The following is a 25070-nucleotide window of genomic DNA, read 5'->3' as shown; positions in this document are numbered from 1 at the left end:
CTGATCTTTTCCAGTCCTGTGGCCACTGCTTAGTTTTCCAAACTTGCTGGCATATTGAGTGCAGCACTTTCACAGCATCATCTTTCAGGATTTGAAATAGCTCAACTGTAATTCCATCACCTCCACTAGCTTTGTTCGTAGTGATGCTTTCTAAGGCCCACTTGACTTCACATTCCAGGATGTCTGGCTCTTGGTCAGTGATCACACCATCATGATTATCTGGGTCGTGAAGATCTTTTTTGTACAGTTTTTCTGTGTATTCTTGCCACCTCTTCTTAATATCTTCTGCTTCTGTTAGGTCCATACCATTTCTGTCCTTTGTCGAGCCCATCTTTGCATGAAATATTCCCTTGATACCTCTAATTTTCTTGAAGAGATCTCTTGTTTTTCCTATTCTGTTTTTTTCCTCTATTTCTTTGCATTGATTGCTGAAGAATGCTTTCTTATCTCTCCTTGCTATTCTTTGGAACTCTGCATTCAGATGCTTACATCTTTCCTTTCCTCCTTTGTTCTTTGCTTCTCTTCTTTTCACAGCTATTTGTAAGGCCTCCTCAGACAGCCATTTACTTTTTTGCATTTCTTTTCCATGGGGATTGTCTTAGTCCCTGTCTCCTGTACAATGTCATGAACCTCTGTCCAGAGTTCATCAGGCATTCTATCTATCAGATCTAGTCCCATAAATCTATTTCTAACTTCCACTGTATAATCATAATGAATTTGATTTAGGTCATATCTGAATGGTCTAGTGGCTTTCCCTTCTTTCTTCAATTTCAATCTGAATTTGGCAATAAGGAGTTCATGATCTGAGCCACAGTCAGCTTCTGGTCTTGTTTTTGCTAACTGTATAGAGCTTCTCCGTCTTTGCTGCAAAGAATATAATCAATCTGATTTCGGTGTTGACCATCTGGTGATGTTCATGTGTAGAGTCTTCCCTTGTGTTGTTGGAAGAGGGTGTTTGCTATGACCAGCGCGTTCTCTTGGCAAAACTCTATTAGCCTTTGCCCTGCTTCATTCTGTGCTCCAAGGCCAAATTTGCCTGTTACTCCAAGTGTTTCTTGACTTCCTACTTTTGCATTCCAGTCCCCTGTAATGAAAAGGACATCTTTTTTGGGTGTTAGTTCTAAAAGGTCTTGTAAGTCTTCATAGAACTGTTCAACTTTGGCTTCTTCAGCATTACTGGTTAGGGAATAGACTTGGATTACTGTAATATTGAATGGTTTGCCTTGGAAACGAACAGAAATCATTCTGTTGTTTTTAAGATTGCATCTAAATACTGCATTTCGGACTCTTCTGTTGACCATGATGGCTACTCCATTTCTTCTAAGGGATTCTTGCCCACAGGAGTAGATATAATGGTCATCTGAGTTAAATTCACCCATTCCAGTCCATTTTAGTTCACTGATTTCTAGAATGTCGATGTTCACTCTTGCCATCTCCTGTTTGACCACTTCCAATTTGCCTTGATTCATGGACCTAACATTCCAGGTTCCTATGCAATACTGCTCTTTATAGCATCGGACCTTGCTTCTTTCACCAGTCACATCCACAACTGGGTATTGGTTTTGCTTTGGCTCCATCCCTTCATTCTTTCTGGAGTTATTTCTCCACTGATCTCCAGTAGCATACTGGGCACCTACCGACCTGGGGATTTCCTCATTCAGTATCCTATCATTTTGCCTTTTGATACTGTTCATGGGGTTCTCAAGGCAAGTATACTGAAGTGGTTTGCCACTCCCTTCTCCAGTGGACCACATTCTGTCAGACCTCTCCACCATGACCCGCCTGTCTTGGGTGGCCCTACACAGCATGGATTAGTTTCATTTTGTTAGACAGGGCTGTGGTCTATGTGATCAGATCGACTAGTTTTCTGTGATTATGATTTCAGTGTGTCTTCCCTCTGATGCCCCCTCGCAATACCTACCATCTTGCATTAGTAGTTATCATTGCTTAAGATCATTAATCCTTTCTTCCTTACATGCCATATGGAAGACATTTAGCTAGTTATCTTTTAATCTCTTGAATTCTAATGCTATAACTTTAAACTCATTGAATAAGGTATTTTCATTACCCTAACAGGTTCTATGGAGAAGGCAATGGCAACCCACTCCAATGTTCTTGCCTGGAGAATCCCAGGGATGGGGCAGCCTGGTGGGCTGCCGTCTATGGGGTCGCACAGAGTCAGACACGACTGAAGTGACTTAGCAGCAGCAGCAACAGGTTCTATGGTGATATGATGTCACAAACCAGACACCTTAGGACCCAATACTTGTCTGTATAACTGAATCCCCCAAAATGACCTTCTTGGTAAATATTGGCAGAACAAATCCTAAAAACATGATTAACAGCTGAGCAGAGTGATAGAACTTCAATAGGAATCAAACTTATCAAGGGTTTATTATTAAAACATTCAAACAGAAAACTTTACTTCTGTGTTTTTACTCCAACACTAGAGGGGAGAAGGAAAACCTCATAGTTGGCACTGTATTATACCTGGTCATGTCCCTCATGCCCAGAATTAAAATATCTTCTTTTTGCCTGTAATTGCTTCTAACAGTGAATAGCTTAATGGGTTATTGTTCTACCTCTGAATTCTTTCCTTACACCTATTGGTTCTCCTTTGTAGGAATTTTTTAAATACTACTGATAAATAACAGCTCCTTATTTATTACCAGTGACTCTCCATTTTCTACAGAAAAAACATCCAGTCTTTTTCATGAAGGGGTAGCATATTTCTTAATAAAATGAAAATTCTCCTTTCTTTGGTTCCACTGCTACTACAATTACCCTTTCTGTGACCTTGACACCATTCTTATCAGATTAAATGACTTATTTAATCTTTAAGAGAATATATTTCTGAATGCCCCCTTTTTATGCATATGTGGTTTCTTTTACCCAGAGTGTTCTTTAAGTTGTTCATCTGCCAATCTTGAATTCACTTGTGAAGTTCAAGTGACAAAGCGCTTCTTTCATGAAGCCTTCACTTATCTCTCCAGCAGAGAGAAAATTCTGGCTGTGAGTTCTGAAAGCAATTTAAATGCAGTTTCCTGTGTGTAACCATCTGTTATCTTAAAATCAATGCTTTTTACAGTGCCTTATAATGCCCATTTCTCATTTTATTCTGAATTATAATTAATAATTTTACTGAAAGTCACTTAATGCTAGGTCATCAGAAAACCAAAAGGTTTATAACTCATGGTGGAACCAAAGGCACTTATGAGGCCATCTACCATGAGATCCCTATGGTGGGCTTTCCTATGTTTGCTGATCAACCTGATAATATCACCTGATGGACCACAGCACACCAGGCTTCCCTGTCCTTCACCATCTCGTAGTTTGTTCTATAGTCTCCTTCTGCTTTAATTCCCCACTGTCATCAGTAGGCAGATCGTTCAGGTAAAAAAATCAATATGTCAATAGTGATCATAAATTATGCAACTGACCAGTCAAACTTAATTGATATATTTAGTATTAATACATTACACTAAAAAAATCAGAACACACATCTTCAGTCTTTGCAAGCTGCAGGATTTCTGCTGCTTTTTCATTTTAGTCCAGAACCTTCCCAAAATAATTTACATTGGTTTGCAGTTGGTCATTTATTGTTTTTGTTATTTCTGTGAGGGACACAATTGTTGTGACCTCATAACCCTCCATCTTGTTGATGTCACCTTATCTCTAATTCTGTGTCAAAGCGACTACAGACACAAGAGCCTCTCACTTGCTATTGTTTTACACTAGTTAGTCTTCTTTCTCACAAAATATAATTGATGTGTGTGTACAAGATGGGTGACATCACTGACAAATCAACACTAAACACACTGTATAATCTCGAAGTGTTCTGAACTTTGCCTTTTCACTTGATTTCCACATCTGCTGACTATTCATGTAATCTACTTTTTTAAGGAATAGGAGTTATAATTTAACTTCTGGTTAATTTCTTCTGGATATAAGCCTGAGCAATAGCAAAAGTTTACAGTAATTATTTTAAAAGTACTGCATATGAGCAAGATGTCTATGAAAAGGCTCTTGCTTCTGCTGCTGCTACAGCTGACTTGCTACTTTAGCAGTGGGAGTTGTGGAAAGGTGCTGGTGTGGCCAGTGGAATTTAGTCACTGGCTGAATGTAAAGACAATTCTGGATGAACTTGTCACGAGGGGTCATGAGGTGACCGTTCTGATATCTTCAGCTTCCACTATTCCTGATTCCAGCAAACCATCTACTATGAAATTTGAGATGTTTCCTGTATCTTTAACAAAAAGTGATTATGAGAATTTTATAGAACATCTTCTTGAGAAATGGACGTATGTGGCGAAAGATTCCTTTTGGTCCTATTTTTCAACAGTGAAAATTTTATTTGGGGAATTTTTTGATACTACTATAAATATTTGTAAAGAGGCTATTTCCAACAAGAAATTAATGACAAAACTACAGGAATCAAGGTTTGATATCCTTATTGCAGATGCCGTTGGTCCCTGTGGTGAACTGCTGGCTGAATTGCTTAAAATACCATTCGTGTACAGTCATTACACCTCACCTGGCCATATAATTGAAAAGAATAGCGGAAGACTTCCATTCCCACCATCTTATGTACCTGTTATGCTTTCAGAATTAAGTGACCGCATGACATTCATGGAGAGGATCAAAAACATGTTATATACAATTTATTTTGAACTTTTCTTCCAGACACACAATGAGAAGAAGTGGAATCAGTTTTACAGTGAAGTACTAGGTAAGTTGGGCTTCCTGATAGCTCAGTGGTAAAGAAACTACCTGCCAATGCAGGAGACACAGGTTAGATCCTTTGATCAGGAAGATCCCTTGGAAAAGGAAATGGCATTCCATTTCAGTGTTTTTGCCTGCGAAATCCCATGAACAGAGAAGCCTGTTGGGCTATAGTCCATGAAGTTGGAAAGAGTCAGTTACCACTTAGCAACCAAACTACTAGGTAACTCATGATTTCAGTTGGTAGCATTAAGTCTTATTTTTCCTAGTGCCTTGGAAGTTGAGTTTGTATAAATAGAAATTCACAAAAATTTATCTCAAATAAGTGAAACAGTGAAATAAAAATATAAAATGACCCTCAATCTAACAAATATTATGCAAACACTTAAATTATAGGGTAGGGTGAAGCCCATTACTAGTATTGGATACCAGGAAGTCATTTACCACAAATTGAAGTACCTAGGACTTCTGCAAATGACTAACCAATTTACAAAACTTCTTTTTTTAATTTAAAGTCATTAGGAATCTCATAAACTGTCTTGATAAATGAAGACATGCACATTGAAAGTTATACACATATTTTTAGTACAAGTATCCAGTTAGCTTTTAGAAACTGTTTTTTCTTGTGTAGAAACAGATGTATTCCACATATACTTTATTATCCTATACTATGCTATGTTATATATTTATCAAGCAACAGACACATTCAAACATCTTTGGCCACAACATTCCAATTTCCTTTACAAAAATTATCTAATATACACACATGATAATAGTATCACTGATAAAACATTTGTTGTTGTTTTTCTTGTTACTTTCAGGAAGACCTACTACTTTATCAGAGACAATGGGGAAAGCTGAAATGTGGCTCCTACGAACTTACTGGGATTTGTCATTTCCTCGTCCACGACTACCAAATGTTGAATTTGTTGGAGGGCTCCACTGCAAACCTGCGAAGCCCCTTCCTAAGGTCACCTACTCCTCCTTGTTGTTCTTTGTGAACTTTGTGTTTTCAATAGGAATCATTCTGTATTCTTTATTTAGAATGAAGGCAATGGCAAGCCACTCTAGTACTCTTGCCTAGAAAATCCCATGGATGGAGGAGCCTGGTAGGCTGCAGTCCATGTGGTCGCTACGAGTCAGACATGACTGAGTGACTTCACTTTCACTTTTCGCTTTCACACATTGGAGAAGGAAATGGCAACCCACTCCAGTGTTCTTGCCTGGAGAATCCCAGGGACGGGGGAGCCTGGTGGGCTGCCGTCTATGGGGTCACACAGAGTCGGACACGACTGAAGTGACTTAGCAGCAGCAGGTAGTCAGATGTGGGGACCTGGATAAAATGACCTTCCACTTAGAAAGTGATGTATTTCTATATTAACACAACTATGTGAATTTCATTATCATTACAGAATAAACTAGAGTACATGGGACACTTTGATAATATGTCAATTAAATTACAATTTCATTATTCAACACATAGAGAAGCATCATTCATTAAAGGACACATATTTTTATATAAAAATATATATTTTATATAAATAAAATAATAGTTATATTATCACCTGGTGAAGCCATCCAACCATCTCATCTCACTATAATATGTTACATTATAATTGTATTATAATTATTATAGGGTAATTTTGTATATAGCATATTCCAGAAGTGAGTGCTAGTATAGGCAAATGGTGTAGGCACAGTTTCTGCCAACTGAAAGTCCACCTGGAGTGACAGAACACAACAATCAAGTTGTAAAAAATGTTATAATATGGAAAGACCAAAGTGCTAAAGAAATATTCAGCATGAATCATATAAAGTATCTCTGATCCATATATAATTATGAGATCTGAACGATGCTCAGGTATAAACAGAGGAATAGGGCAGGGGTAGAAGAAGATATGGGCTTCCCTCATAGCTCATTTGGAAGAAGACATAAAAGAAAGGTAGGTGGAGTAGTAATGACAGTTGCCAAAAAGTCCAAGTTTAGTCTAGATAGGAAAAGGCTGAATTAAGAAGAAGATGATGCTGTAGAGGGAAATTGGAAACAGATAATTATAAAGATTTGAAACATCTAGTAGGGGCATTGGGAAGAATATTGAAAGGATTAAGATAAAAAGAGATGATGGCAGTGGTTTAGTCTCTAAGTTGTGTCCGACTCTTGCAATCACATGGACTGTAGACTGCCAGGCTCCTCTGTCCATGGGATTCTCCAAGTGTGAATACTGGAGCGGGTTGCCATTTCCTTCTCCAGAGGATCTTCCCAACTTTTAAAATAAAAAACAAGATGTAGTCACTGGGTTGGATTGTAAATGGTAAAGAGTAGGAAGAGACCATTTAGCAGATGGTTGCTAGATATAGACAATGAGTGAAAACTAGAGTACGGTGTTCACAGAGATATCACATTAACTCATTTTTTTCTTTATTTTAAATTAATTAATTTATTTTAATTGGAAGATAACTACTTTACATTATTGTGGTGGGTTTTGCCATACATTGACATGAATCAGGATGATTTACTTTAAATAAATTTAAATAAATCTCTGGGTTGGGAATAGAAACATACATTTATATATACATTCAATTATATTGCTGGAAAAAGGCATTTATTTTAGCTAGTGCTGTGGTGAAAAGCCTTAAAATTTACAAAAATACTTTAGTATTTCATCTTCTTCATCTGATCACCAAAACCTTAAAAATTCCTAACATTAAAAAAGTTTACATTAAATGCTGCTGCTGCTAAATCACTTCATAGTGTGACACTATGGACTGTAGTCCTCCAGGCTCCTCTGTCAATGGGATTCTCCAGGCAAGAATACTGGAGTAGGTAGCCATTCCCTTCTCCAGGGAGTCTTCCCGACCCAGGGATCAAATCCCAGTTTCCTGAACTCCAGGCAGATTCTTTACCATCTGAGCCGCTTAGGATAGCCCAAACAATGCTGCTGCTGCTGCTAAGTCGCTTAAGTCGTGTCTGCCTCTGTGAGGCCCCATAGACGGCAGCCCATCAGGCTCCGCCGTCCCTGGGATTCTCCAGGCAAGAACACTGGAGTGGGTTGCCATTTCCTTCTCCAATGTGTGAAAGCGAAAAGTGAAAGCGAAGTCGCTCAGTCATGTCCTAGTAGCGACTCCATGGACTGCAGCCCACCAGGCTCCTCTGTCCATGCGATTTTCTAGGCAAGAGTACTAGAGTGGCTTGCCATTGCCTTCTCTGAAACAATGCTGCTGCTGCTGAGTCACTTCAGTCGTATCCGACTCTGTGTGACCCCATAGACGGAAGCCCACCAGGCTCCTCCATCCATGGGATTTTCCAGGCAAGAGTACTGGAGTGGCTTGCCATTGCCTTCTCCGGAAACAATGCTGCTGCTTCTGCTGCTAAGTCACTCAGTCGTGTCCGACTCTGTGTGACCCCATAGACGACAGCCCACCAGTCTCCCCCGTCCCTGGGATTCTCCAGGCAAGAACACTGGAGTGGGTTGCCATTTCCTTCTCCAATGTGTGAAAGTGAAAAGTGAAAGTGAAGTCGCTCAGTCGTGTCTGACTCTAGCGACCCCACGGACTGCAGCCTACCAGGCTCCTCCATCCGTGGGATTTTCTAGGCAACAGTACTGGAGTGGCTTGCCATTACCTTCTCCGGGAAACAATGCTAAATTATACTAAATCAGATATAATAAAATATCTAGTTGGAAAATAACAAATATAATAAGATCACAGTTTTCTTGAAGATTAAAAAAGCATAAGCTAGAATTACAATTTTCAGGATATGTATCATAGTATATATTTGATTATAGGAATAGAGTAAAGATTAAAATGACAGCACAAATTTTAGCATAATGTTTTCAAGTCCACCCATGTTGTCGAAAATGGCAGAATTTCCTTCTTTCTCATGGGTGAATAACATTCCATTCTGAGCATGTGTGTCTGTGAGTGTGTGTGTGTGTGTGTATGTCTGTGTGTATCTATGAAACATCTTTAAATAATTCATCTATTGGTGGGCACTTAAGTTTTTTCCCTTAGCTAATTGTGAATAATGCTGCAGTCAACAAGGAGCACATCAGTTCAGTTCAGTTCAGTTCAGTTCAGTTCAGTCGCTCAGTCGTGTCCGACTCTCCGCGACCCCATGAATCACAGCAAGCCAGGCCTCCCTGTCCATCACCAACTCCCGGAGTACACTCAAACCCACGTCCACAGAGTCGGTGATGCCATCCAGCCATCTCATTCTCCGTCGTCCCCTTCTCCTCCCGCCCCCAACCTTTCCCAGCATCAGAGTCTTTTCCAGTGAGTCAACTCATCGCATGAGGTGGCCAAAGTATTGGAGTTTCAGCTTTAGCATCAGTCCCTCCAATGAACATCCAGGATTGATCTCCTTTAGAATAGACTGGTTGGATCTCCTTGCAGTGTAAGGGACTCTCAAGAGTCTTCTCCAACACCACAGTTCAAAAGCATCGATTCTTAGGAGCACATATACCTCTTCAATATCCTGTTTTTATTTCCTTTGACTGTATACCCAGAAGTAGAATTGCTGGATCATACAATAGATCTATCTTTAATTGTTTTAGATCTATCTTCAATTTATGTTCCATAAGGGCTAAGCCAATTTACATTCCCACTGAGAGTGTACAAGGATTCACTTTTCTCCACATTCTCACAACACTTTTCTCTTCTTGGTTATAGACTTTCTAATAGGGGTGTGGTAATATCTGATTGTGATTTTGAAATACATTTCCTTGATGATTACTGATGTTGAGTATCTTTTCCTATACCTGGTGACCATTTGGAAATCTTTGTGAAGTGTCTATTTTGTTCATCTGCCCATTCTTTAATTGAATTTTGTTATGAGTTGTGTATGTATTCTAGATCTTACCCCTCATTCAATATGTGTTACAAAACTTTCCTTCCATTCTGTAGATCACATTTTCATCTTGTTGATTATTTCTTTTACTGTTCAGAAGCTTTTAAGCTTGATGTAGTCCCACTTGTGATTTTTTCCTTTTGTTGTGGTCTTGATGTCATATAAAAAACATCATTTTCAAGATCAGTGCCAAGGAGTTTCATCCTTATATTTTCTTTTAAGGATGTTATGGTATCTGGTCTTATGTTTAAGTCATTGATTTATTTTGAGTTGTTTTTGTGAGTGGTATAAGATAAAGGTCTCTTTTTTTTCCGTATGTTTATCCAGTTTTCTCAGAAAAGAAAGAAGTGACTAATATTTCCACAATTGGTGCTCTTGTCTCCCTTGCTCCCTTGTTGAATATTAGTTGAACCTTGTATGCTGTTCCGTGGTCTATGTGTCTAATTGGGGGCCAGTACACTATTATTTGAAATATTGAAACTTTGTGGTAAATATGAAATTTCAAGGCGTGATTCTTTTGGCTCTTGGTAATGTCAACATTTTGGTCCATGTCACACGATCACTTTGCCTTTATTAGTGTTTTCTTCTATTTCTCACAATTGCTTATAGCTATCACTGCACATATCTTTCACTTCACTGATTAAATTTATTTCTAGTTATTTTCTTACTTTTGATGTTATTGTGAATGGGATAGTCTTTTTCAGATGTTTCATTGTTCAGTTCAGTTCAGTTCAGTCGCTCAGTCATGTCCGACTCTCCGCGACCCCATGAATCACAGCACGCCAGGCCTCCCTGTCTATCACCAACTCCCGGAGTTCATTCAAACTCATGTCCATTGAGTCAGTGATGCCATCCAGCCATCTCATTCTCTGTCGTCCCGTCTCCTCTCACCCCCAATCACTCCCAGCATCAGAGTCTTTTCCAGTGAGTCAACTCGTCACATGAGGTGGCCAAAGTATTGCAGTTTCAGCTTTAGCATCAGTCCTTCCAATGAACACCCAGGATTGATCTCCTTTAGAATGGACTGGTTGGATCTCCTTACAGTCCAAGGGACTCTCAAGAGTCTTCTGCAACACCACAGTTCAAAAGCATCAATTCTTCGGCGATCAGCTTTCTTCACAGTCCAACTCTCACATCCATACATGACCACGGGAAAAACCATAGCCTTGACTAGACGGACCTTGGTTGGCAAAGTAATGTCTCTGCTTTTTAATATATTATCAAAGTTGGTCATAACTTTCCTTCCAAGGAATAAGTTCTTTTAATTTCATGGCTGCAATCAGCATCTGCAGTGATTTTGGAGCCCAAAAAAATAAAGTCTGACACTGTTTCCACTGTTTTTCCATCTATTTCCCATGAATTGATGGGACTAGATGCCATGATCTTTGTTTTCTGAATGCTGAGCTTCAAGCCAGCCTTTTCACTCTCCTCCTTCACATTCATCAAGAGGCTTTTGAGTTCCTCTTCACTTTCTGCCATAAGGGCAGTGTCATCTGCATATCTGAGGTTATTGATATTTCTCCTGGCAATCTTGATTCCAGCTTCATTCCAGTTTCATTGTTAGTACACAGTAATGAAACTGAATTCTATATAGTGATTTTATATCTTGCAACTTTACTGAATTTGTTGATTAGTTCAGGTTTTTTTGTTGTTGTTGACTCTGTGAGATTTTCTGTACAAAAAAAAAAAATCGTGTCTTCTGTAAAAAATAAAAATTTTACTTCTTCCTTTCTATTTAGGATGTCTTTTATTTCTTTGTCTCACCTAGTTGCTCTAGCTAGAACTTCTACTACTGTATTGAATCAGTGTGGGAGTAGGCATCCTTATTTTGTTTCTAATTAGAGAGAAAGCTTTCAAGTGTTCACTTTTGGGTATAATGTTAGCTTTGGGTTTGTCATATATGTTCTTTATTACATTAAGGTATGTTCCTTCTATACCCTATTATGTTGAGGGTTTTATCATCAAAGAATGTCATACCTTGTCAAATGTTTTTTGGACATCTATTGAGATAATCAAGTTATTTTATAGTTCATTCTATTTATCCTTGCATCACAGAGATAAATCTCACTTGGTCTTTGTATATAATTCTTTTAATGTGTTCTGGAATTTTGCTTGTTGATATTTTGCTGAAAATTTTTTCATCAATACTCAATCTGGACTTTAGTTTTATCTTCTTGCAATGTCCTTATCTATTTGGTATCATGATCATGATGATGACCTTGTAGGATGAGTTTGGAAATATTCCTACCCTCCACTTTAATTTTTAAAGATTTTTTGAAGAACTGGCATTAATTATTTTATAATATTTCATAGAATATTTCAGTGAAGCCATCAGGTCCTGGGCTTTTGTGTGTTGATAGGTTTTTGATTACCAATTCAATGTCCTTACTTATTAGGACTGTTCAGATTTTCTACTTCTTCCTGATGCAGTCTGTTTTTAAGAAGTTCTCCATTCTTCTCATATATGTATTAATAATTTCTTAGCTTATAATTATTCATGGTAGTCTTGGGATCTTATGTAATTTTTCAGTATCAGTTGTAATGTCTCCATTTCATTTCTAATCTTATTTATTTGAGTCTCTTTTTCTCTTGATTAGTCTAACTAAAGGTTGTCAATTTTGTTTATCTTTTTGAAAAGACAGAGAAGGACAAATACTGTAAGATATCACTTGTATATGAAATCTAAAAATGCCAAACTTGTAATAACAGAGAATAATATGGTGATTTCCAGGACTGAGAGGTGGAAGAACAGGAGAAATGTTTAAGGATACAAATTTGTATTTCTTAGTAAATAAATACTAGAGATCTAAGGTACAGAGTAGTGAATACGCATACATGTTCAGTCATGTCTGACTCTTTGCGACCCTGTGAACTATAGCCAGCCAGTCTCCTCTGTTGATGGGATTTCCCAGGCAGGAATATTGGGGTGGGTTGCCATTTAAAATTTGGAATTATTCTAGTATAGAAAGTAACTTTTTTGTAATCAGAAAGGCTCGAGGATCACAAAGCAAAATAATTCAGAAACAATTCCTGGAAAATACGGATTCACCAGGAGCTTTATTTAGTTAGAAGTGAATGACTCAAAAGCTGACCAGACCTGTGCTTCAGAAAGCCCTGGGCACCTCTTCCTCTGTGGAGCAGGTGCTCCCAGGGGGACTCACTGAAGTCATGTTGAATGTCCTTCACCACAGTTAAACATAGCACATCCATCTGTGACATTAATTATTCAAGTTCAGGGCAAAGGTATCATATGTAAAGAAACACAGCAATATGGTCACTCAAATAAATAACTATACAAGTATAGCTTTGGATTATAAATAGAACTCACAGAACTATTTCATAGAACTTCCAAACTATAATACTTGACTCCTCAAGTCAGTAGTGAGTAATTTAGACAGAATATGGAAATTATGACAAAGTTTAAGGTGAAGAATAGGATTACAGAGCTGAATGAATGACATAAAGTGATTCAGATCATATTTTTTTTCATAGTGCTCATATTCAGGAAGTGAAATATTAGTGAATAACCTAAATCATTCTCAAAAAGTCTGTCTGGAATAAATAAATAATTTAGCAGAATTATAATAACAAAGAACCAAAGGGAGTTGAATCCAGCAAGTAACTTCCTTCCAAGAATCCATGTCAGTAATTAACATCAAGATTAATGAAGAGTCTGAGGATAATATAGTTTAATAGTATCTCCTTGTCACTACTGAGTACTGGCTTTATCTTATTTCCTGCTTATACAGAAACACATTTGCACAAATATATATACTGGAAGAAATTGACCTCATATCACCCATTCTTTTCCCAGGATCTCAAGGATGAAAAATGATTTTTAAAAAAGCAACATTATAAAAAATAATATAAAGTTCCTCAAAAAATTTTTTCAATGATTTTTTAGTGTTGAATATTTATTAGCACAACTGACCAAAGTCCAAGATGTGAATTTAACATGTTCAAAAGAATTGGAGGAGTGGTTAGGTAAGGTAAGATAAGGTGAAGTCACTCAGTCATGTCCGATTCTTTACAGCCCCATGGACTGTAGCTACCCAGGCTCCTGCATCCATGGGATTTTCCAGGCAAGAGTACTGGAGTGGGTTGGCACTCTATTAGCTAACTGTACAGTATGTGATAAGAATAATGTGTACTTTCTAATATAAAACATGTCTACACATATAGCTCAGCAATTCCTTTTCTGGGCTTATATCCAAAATAATTGAAATTAGGATCCCAATGAGATATCTGTACAATATATGCATGAAAGCTCTATTCACAGGAGCCAAGAGGTTGAAGCAACCCAAATGTCCATCAACAGAGGAAGCAATAAACAAAATGTCATATATACAAACAATGGAATACTACTCACCTTTAAAAGGAAATTCTGACACATGTCACAACATGAATGAACCTTACATTAAGTGAAAATAACTAGTCACAAAAAGACAAATACTGTACAATTCAACTTATAAGAAGTATCCAGACTAATCTCATTTGTAGAAACAGAGTAGAATGAAACTTGCCAAAGGCTAGAGAAAAAAAAAGTGGAGTTTCTTAATGATCATAGACTTCCAGTTTTGTCAGATGAAAAAATTCTGGAGATTGGTTGCACAATGTGAGTATAATTAACACTACTATACTATACACTTAGGAACAATTAAGAAAGTAAATCTTATGCCATATGTATCTTACCACAATATTTTTGTAAGAAATCACCACTCAATATCTCGAGACAATTTCTGATTTTCTATCTTTAGTTTCTTATAGCAATCCCTTCAATTATGTATACTATGCTGCTGCTCTTTTGTGATGGGGCAAATTCTTTTTTCACAGGAAATGGAAGAGTTTGTGCAGAGCTCTGGAGAAAATGGTATTGTGGTGTTTTCTTTGGGGTCAATGGTCAGTAACATGTCAGAAGACAGAGCCAATGTGATTGCATCAGCCTTCGCTCAAATTCCACAAAAGGTAGATACAATAACTTAATCATGGGCAACTATTTAATAAGTCTGTTAAACTCTGTAAAGATCTGCTTTTAGACATTTTCTATCAGAAAGGTAAATAATGTGATAGAAGCAATTTATCTCATATATATACATATATATGTATATATAAACCAAAATATACAGGCAGGTGCTACGGCAATACAGGGAGTGCCTTTGATCCATAATAATTTTAATTATTCAACATATTAATCAAAAAGAATGATATTTAAGAGACACAGTGTGAATTTTGGCGTTATTAATACGATGGCAGCATGGGCAGGAAGATTAACCGGTAAATTCTGCTTTGTCACTTGTTCCTTTTCCTTGAAGGACTTCTGAGGACACAACACACATACAGATGCTTTTGGGAGTTAAATTTTAACAATAAATGTAGTCATGCCATATTGATTCAAGTCAAACAATTCCACTTTTCATTGTTTTTGGAAGTACATACTTCCAAAACTACATGAAGAGTTTGAGGATAATATAGTTTAATACTATCTCCTTGTCACTACTGAGTACTGGCTCTATCTTATTTCCTGCTTATACAGAAATACATTTAAAAGTACATACTTCTTCAGCAGCACTAATTAACTTATTATTAAAAAATTATGCTGTTGTTGTTCAGTCGTTAAGTCACCTGAAGCATTGCAATCCCATGGACTACAGCATGCTAGGCTCCCCTTTCCCTCACTATTACCCAGGGTTTGCCCAGATTCATGTCCATTGATTTAGTGATGCTATCTAACCATGTCATCTTCTGCCAGCCCTTCTCCTTTTGCCTTCAACCTTTCCCAGATCAGGGTCTTTCCAATGAGTTATCAGGTGGCCAGAGTACTGGAACTTCAGCATCAGTACTTCCAATGAATGTTCAAGATTGGTTTTCTTTAGGATTGACTGGTTTGATGTCCTTGCTGTCCAAGGGATTCTCAAGAATCTTCTCAAGCACCACAATTCAAAAGCATCAATTCTTCAGCACTTAGCTTTCTTTAAGGACTTCCCAGGTGGCTCAGATGGTAAAGCATATGCCTACAATGCAGGAGACCTGGGTTCGATCCCTGGGTCGGGAAGATCCTCCGGAGAAGGAAATGGCAACCTACTCCAGTACTCTTCTTGCCTGGAAAATCCCATGGATAGAGAAGCCTGGTAAGCTACAGTCCGTGGGGCCGCAAAGAGTCGGACACGACTGAGTGACTTCACCTTATCTTACCTTACCTAAACTTCTTACTGTCCAACTCTCATATTCATACATGATTACTGGAAAAAAATATAGCTTTGATTATATGGACCTCTTTTGGCAGAGTGATGTCTCAGCTTTTAATACTCTGTCTAGATTTGTCAGAGCTTTTCTTCCAAGAAGCAAGTGTCTTTCCATTTCATGGCTGTAGTCACCATCCACAATGATTTTGGAGCCCAAGAAGATAAAATATGTCACAGCTTCCCCATATATTTCCCCATATATTTTCCCCATATATTTGCCATGAAATGATGGGACCAGATGCCATGAACTTATTGTTTTAAATGTTGAGTTTTAAGACAGCTTTTTCACTCTCCTCCCACTTTTCACTTTCACTTTCCCACATCAAGAGTCTATTTAGTTCCTCTTCACTTTCTGCCATTAGAGTGGAATCATCTGCATATCTGAGGTAGTTAATATTTCTTCCAGCAATCTTGATTCCAGCTTGTGAGTCACTTAGCCCAGTATTTTACATGACGTACTGTGCATATGTAAGTTAAATAAGAAGAGTGACAATATACAGCTTTTACATACTCCTTTTCCCATTTTGAACCAGTTTGTTGTTTCATGTCTGGTTCTAACTGTTGCTTCTTGATCTGTATACAGGCAGGTTTCTCAGGAAGCACTTAAGGTGGTCTGGTATTCCCAACTCTAAGAATTTTCCATAGTTTGTGGTCATCCACACAGTCAAAAGTTAGCATAGTCAATGAAGCAGAAGTAGATGTTTTTCTGGAATTCTCTTGCTTTTTCTATGATCTAATTAATGATGGCAATTTGATTTCTGGTTCTGCTGCCTTTTCTAAACCCAGATTGCACAGCTGGAATTTCTTGGTTTATGTACTGCTCAGGCCGAGCTAAATGATTTTTGAGTATTACCTTGCTAGCATGTGAAAGGAACATAATTTTACAGTAGTTTGAACATTCTTTGGCATTACCCTTCTTTGGGTTTGGAATGAAAACTGACCTTTTCCAGTCCTGTGGCCACTGCTGTGTTTTCCAAATTTGCTGGCATATTGAGTGCAGCACTTTAACAGTATCATCTTTTAGGATTTGAAATACCTCAGCTGAAATTCCACTAGCTTTCTTCATAGTAATACTTCCTAAGGTCCCATTTTCTTCACACTCCAAGATGTATGGCTCTTGATGAGTGACCGCACCATCACGGTTATCCAGGTTACTAAGACCACTTTTGTATAGTTCTTCTGTGTATTCTTGCCACCTCTTCTTAATATCTTCTGCTTCTATTAGTCCATACCATTTCTGTCCTTTATTGTGCCTATCTTTGCATGAAATGATCCCTTGGGATCTCTAATTTACTTGAAGAGATCTCTAGTCTTTCATATCCCATTGATTTCTCTATTTCTTTGCATTGTTCATTTAAGAAGGCCTTCTTATCTCTCCTATCTGTGCTCTGGAATTATGCATTCAGTTGGGTATATCTTTCTTTCCCTTTCTCCCTTGGCTTTCACTACCCTTCTTTTCTCAATATTTATAAAGCCCCCTCAGATAACCACTTTGCCTTCTGGCATTTCCTTTTCTTTGGGGTTGTTTTGATCACTGCTTCCTGTACAATGTTACACACCTCTATCCACAGTTCTTCAGGCACTCTGTATATCAGATATAATCACTTGAATCTATTCGTCCCCTCCACTGTGTAATTGTATGAGATTTGATTTCTGTCATACCTGAATGGCCTAGTGGTTTTCCCTGCTTTCAATTTAAGTCTTTCTTCAATTCAAATCTGAATTTTGCACTAAGGTGCTCATGATTTGAACCACAGTCAACTCCAGGTCTTGTTTTGCTGACTGTATAGAGCGTCTCCATCTTCGGCTGTAAAGAATATAATCAATCTGATTTTGGTATTGACCATCTGGTGAGGTCCATGTATAGAGTCATCAGTTGTTGGAAAAGGATGTTTACTATGACCAGTGTGTTCTCTTGACTAAAGTCTGTTAGCCTTTGCCTGCTTCTTTTAGTACTACAAGGCCAAACTTGCCTATTATCCTAGATATCTCTTGACTTCTTACTTTTGCATTCCTATCCCTATGATGAAAAGACTTCTTCTTCTTCATTTTTTTTTTTTTTTTTTAGTGTTAATTCTAGAAGGTCTTGTAGATCTTGCTGAAACAATCAACTTCAGCTTCTTCAGCATTAGTGGCTGGGGCATAGACCTGGGTTGCTGTGATGTTGAATGGTTTGCCTTGGAAATGAACCAAGATCATTCTGTTGTTTTTGCCATGGCACCCAAGCACTGCATTTCAGAACTTTTTGTTGACTGTGAGGGCTACTGCATTTCTTCTAAGGGATTCTTAACCACAGTAATAGATATAATGGTCATCTGAATTAAATTCATTGAACTTGTCCATTTTAGTTCATGGATTCCTAAGACGATATTCACTTTTGCTATCTCCTGCTTGACCATGTCCAATTACTTTGATTTCATTTGCCTAACATTCCAGGATCCTATTTTCTTTATAGCATCAAACTTTCACCATCAGACACATCCACAACTGAGCATCATTTCTTCATTGGCCCAGTCACTTCATTCTTTCTGGAACTATTAGTAATTGCCCTCCACTCTTCCTTAGCAACATATTGGACACCTTCTGACCTGGAGAACTCATCTTCCAGTGTCATATATTTTTGCCTTTTCATACTGTCATGTGGTTCTCATGGCAAAAATACTAGAGTGGTTGTCCATTCCCTCCTCCAGTGGACCACAGCTTGTCAGAACATTCCACTATGACCCACCTGCCCTTGGGTAGCCATGCAGAGCATGGCTCATAGCTTCATTGAGTTACACAAGCCCCTTTACCATGACAAGGCTGTGATATATGAAGGGGATTAATAAATTATAAATAAGCCAAAATATTTATCTTAGTTGATTGACTGGATACATTTTCCTCTTTATAATCAAAATGTGTAAAATTCTAATAACTACTTGATATACCAGATAACTACTTGATATAAGTAAACTCTTTTATAACAGTCAAAAATAAATCAGTGAGTGCTGAATTTGAAAATGAGCACTAGCATATAAAGAAAGCAAATGAATGTGTAGGTGATGTGTAATCTGCCACTGACTTATTGTGTTAGAAACAAAACCACCTATCCATGGAAGAAAAACTATGACAAACCTAGACAGTGTATTAAAAAGCAGACATCACTTTGCCCGGAAAAGTCCATATAGTCAAAGCTATGGTTTTTCAGTAGTCATGTATGGATGTGAGAGATGGACCATAAAGAAGGCTGAGTGCCAAAGAATTGATGCTTTTGAATCGTGGTGCTGGAGAAGACTCTTGAAAGTCCCCTGGACTGCAGGATCAAACCGGTCAATCCTAAGGAAATTAACCTTGAATATTCATTGGAAGGACTGATGCTGAAGCTGAAGCTCCAATACCTTCACCACCTGATGCAAAGAGATCACTCATTGAAAAAGACCTTGATGCTGAGAAAGATTAAGGGCAGGAGGAGAAGGGAGTGACAGAGGATGAGTTGGTTAGATAGCAACACCGAATCAATGAATATGAATCTGAGCAAATTCTGAGAGATAGTGAAGGACAGGGAAGCCTAGCATGCTGCAGTCCATGGGGTGCAAAGAGTTGGACACAACTTAGTGACTGAAAAGCAACAACAAAACAGTTTTTTCTTTTTAATATTTGAATTGGTCATTGAAAATCTCACTGTCTGTGCCATCATGTGTACATAATTAATACATCAAACATAGGTATTCCTATATATGTCTTTGTATTAATAGTTACCATTACTTACATGTCATATGGAAGACATGTAATTATATGTATCTTAGTCAATCAGAAATTATTAGTATAATTTTGAAGTTCAACTCATAGAATAAGGTATTTCCTTTACTTTTAACAGGTTCTATGGAGATATGATGGCAAAAAACCAGATACCTTAGGACCCAATACCCGGTTGTATAAATGGCTTCCCCAGAATGACCTTCTTGGTGAGACTTGTCAGAAGAAATAATGAAAACATGAGTAACAGCTGAGCATAGTGAGAGTGCTTCAACAAGAAACACACTTACAAAGCAATTATTGAAACACTGAAAAAGAAAACTTTACTACTTTATTATAATTTTCTTTGCTATGGGAAAAAAGGAGAACGTATAAAAGTTGTCAGTTTATTCTATGTAGTCACATCCCTTACAGCCAGAATCTTTACTTTAGCTGTAATTACTTCTCACAGTGAACTTTTCAATAACTTCCTGGATTGTTGTTCTGTCTCTAAATTCTTTCCTTATACTTATCATTTCCATTCTGTAGAGGTATGTTAAATGCTACTAAAAATAAGAACTCTCCTGCCATTACCAATGACTCTCAACTTTCCATAAAAAAAATTCACAATCATTTTTGTGAAGTAATAACACACTTCATGATAAAATTTAGCTTTTCCTTCCTCTGGTTCCAGTGCCACTACCATTATCCTTCTTTTCCCCTGACACCACTCCTATCAAACTAAATGACTTCACTATATCTTTAGGAGAATAAATTCCGGCATGCCCTCCTCTTTTTTTGCACGTGGTTTCTTTTACCCAGAATGCTCTTTCAAGTTGTTCACCTGCTAATCATGGATTCATTTGTGATGTTCAAGTAACTCAGCACTTCTTTCACAAAGTCTTCATTTACCCCTTCAGCAGACATAGCCGTTTCTTCTCTGAGTTCTGAAAGCAAGTTAAAAGCACTTTCATATGCGTAATAATCTATTATCTAAAAGATACTCCTTCTTCCAGTGCCTTATAATACCCATTTCTCATTTTATTCTGAGTTATAATTAATAATTTTACTGAAATTCACTCAATCCTAGGCCATCCAAAAACCAAAGCCTTTATAACTCATGGTGGAAGCAATGGCGTTTATGAGGCCATCTATCACGGGATCCCTATGGTGGGCACTCCTTTGTTTGCTGATCAAGCTAATAACATTGCTCAAATGAAATCCAAGGGAACAGCTATCAGGTTGGACTTGGAAACAATGTCAACAAGAGATTTGCTCGACGCATTGAAGGAAGTCATTAATAATCCTTCGTGAGTATATATATATATATTTTTTTTTTTTTTTTTACTAGCTAATCTTTCTAGAGAAGGTCTCATTTGAAAGCCAGGGAGGCAGGCATGAGTCTTCACGTAAGCACAATGAGGTGTAAGATTTGCTCAATGCTTTGAAAACGACAATAATAACGGGTTGTGAGTGTCACATTAAGATTTTTTCATGGTTTTATGGAAAAGGTTTGTCAGTGTTTTAAAGACAGTGGAGAAATTTTGAGAAACTTAATCATCAGAATGAGAAGAATAACTGAAATGATAAATTGGTAATAGAAGGATTAAGAAGCATTGAGAACAAAGTTATTGTAAGGAACCATGAATGCTATGGATACTCATCTGTCCATTTTTCTTTCTTTCAGCATGTGAACTTCTCAAATGTTTTAAACTCTTAAAAGATGGTTTATTCACAGTAAACCACCATGACATAATCCATTTCAAATTCCAATTACATTTACTACTTTCCAAGTTTTCTATGCTAATATTTTCTCTGATAAATGATTAACAGCTATAACTTTCTAATTACCCAATTTCAACTATGTATATAATATTTATAAATGTGGGTATATTCTTGGGGTTTTTTTTTTTTTTTACTGTGATCATTTTGTCTTGCTTGAAAGAATTATAAAATCTAAACATAATTGACTTGGGAAGAGTATGTTGATATGAAAAAGTGAAAGTGTTGGTTTCTCAGTTGTGTTCGACTCTTTGGTACCCGATGGACTGTAGCCCACCAGACTCCTCAGTCCATGGAACTTTCCCAGCAAGAACATGGGAGTAGGTAGCCATTCCCTTCTCCAGAGGATCTTGCTAACCCAGGGATCAAACCAGGTCTCTGCATTGCAGGCAGATTCTTTACATCTGAGCCAGCAGGGAAGCCCATATGTTGGGATATTCCTTTTTTTAAAAATGTTACACCATTTTTAAAGACTATTTTCCTTTTAAAGTAATTACAATATATTGATTAAATTTCCAGCGTTATACAACACCTCCTTGAGCTTATATTATTCCCAGTAATTTTGCCTCCTACTCCCCCACTTGTGTGTTTCTACTCCCCCAAATCTGGTAACCAATAGATTGTTCTCTATATCTGCTAGTCTGTAATAATATTTTAATCCCATCATTGATAAATGGTAAACAACTAGAATTTTCTAGTTTACTCAATTACAACTATGTAGATACAGCTTATAAATGTAAGTATATTCAGAGTTCTTTTATTTGTGCTTGTTTTTGTCTTATTTGGAATAGATAGTTATGTTGGGATATTCCTACTTAAAAGCGACATTTTCTGAAAACAGAAATATTTGATTTTCAAATCACTTCAGGATGTACATGAATTTCAGTGACACAATTATATCAATATCACAAATTTGATGTATATATTCCCGCCTTTTTATTATAATGACTTTGTAAAGAAAACATTTTGAGAATGTGTCAGTAATAGCAGCAAAATGCATTTTGTGTTTTATAAAGTGTTATTTAAATTTAATTTTAGCACAGCTATTGTCCTAAGTGAGCACCATAAAAAGCACTTTTTTTCTTCTTTTAAAAGAAACAAATCTTTCATTTGCTGTTTTTATGTAAATGTACATATCTCTAGTATGTTTATATGTCTTTTTAATTTTTAATAATATAATGTTGGTGTCAAAAATGAAGATATACTGAATGTTCATGATATGCTACATGTTGTATTTAGTAAAACAGTGTTACTTTACACATATTAAGTAACTTTTTTATTCTAGTTTATTCCTATTGTATTAAAAATATATTTCCAGGATTACTGCAGTCTTTGCAAAAGCCCAGTGCTTCTCCTGTGTTTTTGACAGTACAGGGAGAAAAGTTGCTTCAATTGTTATTACTACATTACCATGGTATAGCACTTTGTGATTTAAAGTTCATGAGCTATATCTCTGTATTCTTCCTTCTTGTCTATTAGTCTGCCATAATTTCAACAGTAGAAACAAGTGTGTCTGCACTGCCTGAAAGTGAAATGTTGAGCCTTCTCCAGAATTTTTAGAACAAGAACCAGAACAACAATACTAGTAAACATTTACTGAGTGTCTACTGCATGCTAGGAATGCCTCTAAGAATCAATATAATAGTCTCAAAATAATTAGATAAGGTACTATTCCTAGCCATTTTATACAACAATGAAAAACTGAGAAACAGATTCTATCACTATTGAGCCCTATAAAGTAAAATTAAAAGTTTAAAAAATAAAAAAGTTTTAAAATGTTAGTAAAAGTAATTTTTTAAAAAAATCTGAAGAACAGAAAGAATGAAAAAGCAACCAACAAAGAGTCAGGAATCAAACTGAGTCAATCTACTTCCACACTTTCAACCACCACTTCACTAATGTAAGATCAGCCCTGTATGGACATGTTTCCAAACCTCATCACTGACTTACCTGCTATATCTGGATTATAACATTTTGAAATACGTCTACCAGGTCTACTAACAATTCTTTATGAGATAATTCAAACTTTGGACAAACATATTATGAATTTCTTTTCTTTTATTTCCCTTTGGGACAGCTCATTCCATTCTTTAGAATACACAATCTTGTTCTCTCCCATTTTCTTTCTTTTCTTTGTAGCTTGAAATGCTATGCATTTAAGAAATCCTAGCCCATAAGCTAATATCTCAATAATCACCTCGGAGAAAATTATCTGTTTTTCTTCCATTCTGTGTTGCATTCTTTGTTACCATCTGCAAGAAAATTTCACATATTTATCTATTATAGCTCATTCCATAAATGATCACTGTTTTATTTTCCTTCAGCTACAAAGAGAATGTGATGAGATTATCAGCCATTCAACATGATCAGCCTATGAAGCCCTTGGACAGAGCAGTCTTCTGGATCGAGTTTGTCATGCGCCACAAAGGAGCTAAGCACTTGCGGCCAGCTGTCCATGACCTCACCTGGTTCCAGTACCACTCTCTGGATGTCATTGGGTTCCTGCTGGCCTGTGTGGCAACTGCCATATTTGTCATCACAAAATGTTGTCTATTTTGTTACTGGAAGTTTGCTAAAACAGGAAAGAAGGGGAAAAGAGACTAGCTGTATCTGAGACCTCAGTTCAAGGGTCCCCAACTCTGAGATCTAATGCCTGATGACTGAGGTGGAGCTGATGCAATAATAGAAATAAAGTGAGCAATAAATGTAATGTGCTTGAATCATTCCAAAACCATTGCTTCCTACCCCAGTCCATGGAAAAATTGTCTTCCACGAAACCAGTTCCTGGGGCCTAAAAGGTTAGGTACTGCTGCTTTAGCAGTTCTGCCTCATAAATAGAACTCCTCCATAAAACTATGTGGATATGTATTGAAATTTATTATTTTACTGAAAAAGTTATACTAAAAAATATGATTGAATTTAAATGTTTTTCACAAGTTGGGTGTAGAAACAAGAACAATAAAAGTCTATTCATAGTATCCAAATTACTTTGTTCAGTTCAGTTCAGTTCAGTCACTCAGTCGTGTCTGACTCTTTGGGATCCCATGAATCACAGCACGCCAGGCCTCCCTGTCCATCACCAGCTTCCAGAGTTCACTCAAACTCATGTCCATCGAGTCGGTGATTCCATCCAGCCATCTCATTCTCTGTCGTCCCCATGTCCTCCCACCCCCCAATCCCTCCCAGCATTAGACTCTTTTCCAGTGTAGATATTCAGAATTTTACCTTCATTTTTGTATAGAATTTTATAGCTTTTCCTAACTATAGAAATTGTTCAATAATTGGAATTCTATTAAAATATTCATCTTTTAATTTTATTTGTGAGACCACTAGTAGTTCATTTTTACTGTGCACCCATCCTCAACATCACTTCTTACCCAAAGCCATGGCAAGACACTTGCCTTCATCGAGTTAAACTCATTTGCCATATGTCACGGTCTTCATAGACCGGGACCTGCGGACTGCAGTCGATGAGAAGAAAGACGCAGGGGACCCAAGTCTCGAGTGAAACAAGGGGACTTTATTTGCAGAAATGCATGTTTATATATCTTCAATAAAATGATTGCTCAGCCTTTAAAAAGAATGAAACTTCACCAGTTGCAACAAAATGGATAGTCCTTTAAGTACAAGGTCACTGAAGAGAGTCAGTGAAGGGAGTCACTGAAGGGAATCCAAGCAGGTGCTCTTTCTCATGGTCTCAGTCCTGAGAACTGTGTGCGGATCTGCTCGTTCCTGTTTTCCAGGAACTGATAAGGAACAGAGAG

At 37.2% G+C, this 25070-nt stretch overlaps 1 protein-coding gene across 4 annotated transcripts; it reads left to right on the top strand.

The window, feature by feature from the left end:
* The first annotated feature begins 3999 nt into the window (after nt 1–3999).
* On the top strand, nt 4000–23938 carry LOC129562005 (UDP-glucuronosyltransferase 2B4-like). Of its 4 annotated transcripts, none has more exons than XM_055434935.2 (6): nt 4000–4729; nt 5544–5692; nt 14402–14533; nt 19667–19754; nt 20615–20834; nt 23631–23938. In XM_055434935.2, exons 1-6 carry the CDS (start codon nt 4000–4002, stop codon nt 23908–23910), a joined length of 1599 nt encoding a protein of 532 aa, XP_055290910.2. In that variant the 3' UTR covers nt 23911–23938. The 4 variants fall into 4 exon arrangements, with proteins under 4 accessions (XP_055290910.2, XP_088692198.1, XP_088692200.1 ...); XM_088836072.1 differs by having other exon boundaries at nt 4000–4733; nt 5548–5692; XM_088836074.1 differs by having other exon boundaries at nt 4009–4477.
* The last annotated feature ends 1132 nt before the right edge of the window (nt 23939–25070 follow it).

This window comes from Moschus berezovskii, chromosome 5 (assembly GCF_049115385.1).
Source record: "Moschus berezovskii isolate FMDL1 chromosome 5, NW_MosBer_1.0, whole genome shotgun sequence".
Classification (NCBI taxonomy): Eukaryota; Metazoa; Chordata; class Mammalia; order Artiodactyla; family Moschidae; genus Moschus; species Moschus berezovskii.
The sequence above is the reverse complement of the archived record's forward strand: the minus strand, read 5'-3'. Positions and strand labels throughout refer to the sequence as shown.